Raw genomic sequence first — 6,052 nt, forward strand, 5'->3', positions numbered from 1 at the left:
TTTTTGTTTTCATACCTTGAAGTGCATATGACATTGTGCTTACTCGCTTCAACATGTTGGTCTTGTCCTGTTGTGTTATTTTACTAGTAGCCACCAATTTATCACTTTCCTTTACCTTTTCAATGGCTGCCTACAACAATAAAACAAAAATGCAGAGAATGCAGTTCAAATCTTTTAAATGAACCACACACATTGCAAGAATGAAACAATTGCAAATTTTCAAACCGAACCTGTTATAGTTCTAGGCGACCAAAATAAAATTAGCTAACAAGAGCGTGCGCCATCATCCAAGAAATAGTGAAAAAAGAAGAAATAGCCCAGTTGTGAAAACAACTAGGCCCAAAGGTGGACTTTATGGGCACGTAAAGGATAGACTTAAATATCACAAAATTATATAAAATTCACATTTATTGAGTTCCATTAAAAGCATAATATATAAAAAACATCAGGTGTAAACTCAACTCAAAAAAGGGTTCCAATTAATCCCACATGTCAATGCATAATGAACACGTGTTCACACATGAATCAATATTACATATAAAACACTGCGTCAATATAAGAGAATACGTCTGCTCGAAAGTCAACGCGTTTCGCAGAATGCTTCGTCAGGACCAATTGCAGACAAGAAGATTCTCCTCAATATGGCGCAAAGGGTAAATTTGGCTTTGGGTGGACACAGGGAGCAAACAGGGCCAAAAGTTCCGTAGGAGATTTTACACTTGGATGTCACAAAATTAGATCAATCCAACTGTAAAGCTGATACCTCAAGGGTCAGTATATGCTATCTGAGTCCTCTTGTCTTGTATATCTTATAAGAGATTATTTGCCCAAGATCCTCAAATGAAGACTCTGGATGCCCCTTGGCATGAAATAAGTCCAGAAAGGACTTGAACAACCCCAGTGACCTCCCAACAGACAAGAAGGAAAAAAGGGCCTTTGCCAGACCCAATGAATGCTCCTCACGTGTCGCCTTCACTGATTCACCGACACGACATGTTTCCTCCTGAGTCACAGTGACAGCCTCTCTCCACGCCAGGTTGTCTCTTTTGTCCACTCCAGTCCAAACAGCACTGACAGTCCCGTTCCTGGTTTGCCTCGCTCCCGTCTCGCAGACCCGCACATGAGGCTCTGGCCACTCCGCTTGACTCCTTTGCACCATAAAATCGCACGACACGCTCAGGCACCGCCTCGGCCAGAACCCCTGCCCGAACACACAGTAGCAGCCATATTTTTTACTAGCAACCTTTTTCTATCACTGGCATTTACTAGCAAGAGCAAAGTTCAAGCTTTTTAATGACCTCCAGTAAAAATAATACTGGTTGGCAAGACGGACCTACAGGTGCCTGTATGTATCCCTATAAAGCTGTTTTGGTACCCCAGGGTCTTACCCATGCAAGTCTCAACTTTAGCAAAGAAAGTAAAGCTCCAGTCCATCTTCTCCCATCTCTTATAACTCAGCACTGGTCCTTTAGAGTGACAGGCTATCAGTACATTAATTAGAGGTACTTGAGCATAACTTTGTCAGGACAGCTGTCCACCTTTCAGAATTTACATCACCTGTTTTACAGGGAAGGTTTAGGTCAGAAGCAAAATGCAGGGACTGGCATTGCAGATCTCATTTTGAAAATGCCAACTTCAGTTGATGCATAATAGGTCTATAACTTAAAGTAGTTGTAAACCCTTGCATACTGTATACCCAGTAAAGTGACTGGCTTCTGGTGATGCAAAGAGATTAAAGAAATCTTCCTACATAAGTTGTACCTGTTTATCTATGCAGTCAATATACCGCTCAGGCAGGTTGCAGTGTGCCACCATTTTTTCTTTTGTCGCCTGTTTATCTACAGCCGTATTACCTCTACATCTATTCAAAGGGCAGAATTTACACAGGATCTCTCAGCTCTGAAAAGATGAAGGCTGAAGTTATATGAGTGGAGAGAGCTGTGAGAGCTGATTGGAGGGAAGGGACACACCCCTTCACACAGCACACATGAACAGAGCTGAGGCTGTCAATAAGCTGGAAATCCCTGCCGTCACCATTTTTCTCTTGGTGTCAGGAGAACTCGTAAGAAGTTATTTATGCTGATAGCAGAGGAACAAAGCAGAAGACAGAAATTACACTGTGAGCTCTTAATTTAGACAAGTACACACTATAGAGGGAAATGCTTTGTTCATATTTCATATCAGAGGTTTACAACCACTTTAAAGAAAAACGAAGTTGCAGAAGGAGGTCAACAATAATCCTTTCAGCATTTCTTTTAGGCTAAAAATGCCTTAAAATCCATTTGTATCTTTTTATAAACTAAGGACAGATCTGCTGCAGAAATAGGCAAATGTTGTTTGTGACATTTTCAGCAACCTGTGGATCTGTGTTTGCACTTTCTGTTATGGAAGGCTATTGCGGGTTATCTTGGTAATAGTCCATGGTCGCAATAAAGTGTCCAAAGCGTTATCCTATATATAGTGTATTCTTTACATACATGGGTTGATTTACAAAAGGCAACTAGTCTGTTCACTTTGCAAGGGAATTTTCCCTTATCTTTATTTTGCAAAGAGTATCCAATCACGTGTAAAAAAAAAAAAAAAAAAAAGAAAACAATATTCCAGCTTGTACATGACTGGATGGTGGAAATCAGCAGAGCTTCACCTCATTCGCTTAGCAAAGGGAGAATGCCCTTGCAAACTGAACAGCCTATTTTCCCTTAGTAAATCAACCCCACAACGTTTGTGTTTTGTTTTACCAGTCTTTAGTGAACCGAGTAGCTTATCCAAAACATATGGATTGATCTCAGCCTTGGATAGAACACGTAAAGCTCAGTATTTCACATTTCCATAAAAACAGAAAGACTTCAAAGGCACCTTGTGAGCAGAAATCATGTCTGGAAAGCAGCTAAGAAAGCCTTTGTACTCATGATTGGTTTCCATCAGGTAATGGAGATCTTTCCTTGGCTGAAAAACAAAAAAATTGAAAACTAAAATTTTTCTGCTATATAATATTAAAATGATTATCACATTCAGTACACTGTATGAAACAGATATATACATACTATACACGGCGCTAAGTACTTTTTGGTTGAATACACCGATTACTTCAAGAGACTGTACTACTGTTGCAGATATGAACCCAAACAGACAAACGTTCAATATACTTAGGTAGTATGATAAAATTACCTCTCCAAAAACCTTTGCTTAAAACCTGGAAGACTATCAATATTGTCTGCATACAAGCAATGGCAGTAGCTACTTTTAAAGACTTCAGGCTCAATAAAGCATGTGTTATTACTTATGTGACCGTTATTTTCTGCTTTAACGATTTGCTGAAAATAAATGTCAAAATAGCAAATAATAATGATCATTCTAAAGACTCTTTTCATATGGATAGCATGCATACCACCCTCTGAAAAGCATTCGGCGGGCAATCGCTTTTAAGATGGAGGTAATGCAACAATTGACAGGCATTCAGGAGGCGATCCTGCTGCCTCCTGAATGTGTTTTTTTTTAATGGTAAGAGGATTTTGTACTAAAATACTACACTGCAACCACAAACCAAAGTGTTTGGCCCACAGTTGCATCACACTCCCATTGACCTCAATGGGCAAGTTTGACAGGTGGTGCTGCCTGTCAAACTCTGCAGACTGAGTTAAAATTGCTGTGGCTGCAAAGAATCGCATCTGCAGCATGTGTACAGCCCTGTCTGGCTGCAATGTTAGAATTTAGGTCAGCCACTAGGGAGGGGTGGTAAAATCGCTGCTTAGCCACCTGTTTTTACCAAACACCCGACCCTCATGTCATCCGTGTGAAAGAACCCTAATTTAGTGAATTAATCTCTGTGTCTTATTGAAAATTATTTCTGTTTTAGCTGTGGATGCTTATATACTGAAACCTGCTGCCTCCCCTCCAACAGCATTACAAAGCCAATAAAGGGAGTCTTACTCCTCCTGCAAAGAAAAAAAAAAATCGCCAGCGTCAAAACTTGACAACCCATCATAATGGCTGTGTGGAATCCAAATATTGAAATCTCTCTGCTAAAGTCCTTGACTCAACCTGCCACCATCCACATAAACCTGAAACATCAGTCTTGGGTGGACTTACTATTTTATATCAGCTATCATATCAAAACGCTATAACGCTCCTTACCTCTTTTTTGAATGAAGTGCCAGTGGCAAAACAGAAAGAAGACATAAATAAAACATAAAGTGACTACAAATCTGCTAAGGCAAACATTATGACTTTAGTGTGAATGACACATAAGACACCAAACTGAAACTTTAGGTGAATTATTGCTATTCATTTATATTTCTAGAGCACTTTTTTCTCTTGGGACTCAAAGCAGTTTATCTGCTGTTGGGGCAGAAGGTGAGGCAGCCATCTTTGGCGCATTCAGTAGAATATCATAGTAGGCTTCAATTTTAGACAAAAGCCAATTGACCTACCAGCATGTGTTTTAAGTATGCCAGGGAGAACATGCAACTCCACACACCATAGCGAGGCTGAACTACACTATTATTGCTTATAGCAGTGATGATCACTGTTATAAGCAATAGTTTCAGCTGTCATAAATGTCTTTTATTCATTACAGCTTGATACTATTGTGATCAGTGACTGGCTACAGCTAATCACATGATACAGGATGTGACTGGCGCAGGGAGGGCTGCTGATAGGGGGGGACCACCAGTCTTCCTGTAGGGGGCCCAGGCACACAGCGGGGGCCCAACAGCATGGGGAATCGGTGCGGTTCGGGCAGGGGGGCAAGTATAGAAGAAAGTCCTGTGTGGCTCTCTGAAAGCCAGTTTCTCCCCCTCCTGCTGGCTTTCAGCTGCTGCAGGGAGAGACACAAACTCAGGGCATTGTTCCTGTAATTGCTTCTCCCACACACCAATCCCCCTCCCTGTTCTGCCTGCTTCTGATCCCCCTTCTTCCCGTGTGCCCCCCCCCCTACAGCGCTGCAGGCTTCCCTGCCCTGTAAAAAAAATAACAAATCGTAAAAAAAATTAAATAATACTAATTCAACATTGTAATAAATAATAATAATAAAAAAAAAAAATCGCAAAAAAAAATTGTAAACATTTTCCATTTAAAAAAAATATATAATTTTTTTTAATGTAAAAAACAACTAAAACAGGTTCTCTGTTATATTTGTCTCTGCTAATAATGATTTTAGTGTACTTTTATTGAAAATATTGTCTTAAAATATTGGGGGGGGCCCTGCCTGTACGGAGCCCCGTGATTTCTAACAGCAGCCCTGGGCGCAGGTACCATACGACAGTGCCAGGGGGCGCACCAGTGCGCATGATCACCGCAACGTCACGGTATCTGCAGCTGCCGCCCGCTCACAGTACATTTACTGTGAGTGTGTTGGCAAGTGGGTAAAGAATCTATATTCTGTGATATTGTTTTATATCATTCACAATTTTCAATTGAATGGACTGTTTTTCTTAATGTAGTTTTGCAAAACCCTAGTATTCAATTTGATGCATGAAGACTATAATAAATACAATAAAATATGGACTTTACACAGGAATTAACTTTTTAGATTTTTTTTATTGTATAATTATACTGCTTTTCATTTCAGCACTGGGACATTAATATTAATATTTTTGTGTTTTGAACCTGCACATTTTTTTGAGTCGGCACTTAATGAATTTTTCTTCAATATATTGAGCGCTGCAATATTTGTATCCATATTTATTTGGTTTATGTATATTTTGCACTTTTTTGCTAGCAGCTATATTTGTTTTTTATATTTAAAGCGCTGACTCACTTTCTGTTTTTTTACACGTTCATTAGTAGTTGCAGGTGGAGCTGTGTGTTTGTGAACTACTTATCAGTAGACTTTATGGCTAAATGTCTTTAGAAGGAAAGCTGTAATGGTTTTTAATTTTTTTATTTTCACAGCATTTTTAGTTTATATGATTTTAAACAAATTTCTCTTCCTATTTTGGTTATATTATATTCTACATATATCATCTAATACCTGACAAAGTATCTCAGAACACCACAATTTTTCCAAAGGGACAGCACACAAGCAATTAGCATATTTCAGGCAGGTTGCTAC

At 39.4% G+C, this 6,052-nt stretch overlaps 1 protein-coding gene across 1 annotated transcript in view; it reads right to left on the bottom strand.

The window, feature by feature from the left end:
* SNX9 (sorting nexin 9) overlaps positions 1–6,052 on the bottom strand; it is a 250,147-nt gene that overhangs the window by 17,600 nt on the left and 226,495 nt on the right. The window contains exons 15-16 of the mRNA XM_082249824.1: positions 2,857–2,946; positions 16–130 (exon numbers count right to left, since the gene is read on the bottom strand). Of these exons, the coding sequence (XP_082105950.1) occupies positions 16–130; positions 2,857–2,946 (205 nt within the window). The remainder of the gene's footprint in view (positions 1–15; positions 131–2,856; positions 2,947–6,052) is intronic.

This window comes from Pelophylax lessonae (genome assembly GCF_965119305.1).
Source record: "Pelophylax lessonae genome assembly, chromosome: 3".
NCBI lineage: Eukaryota > Metazoa > Chordata > Amphibia > Anura > Ranidae > Pelophylax > Pelophylax lessonae.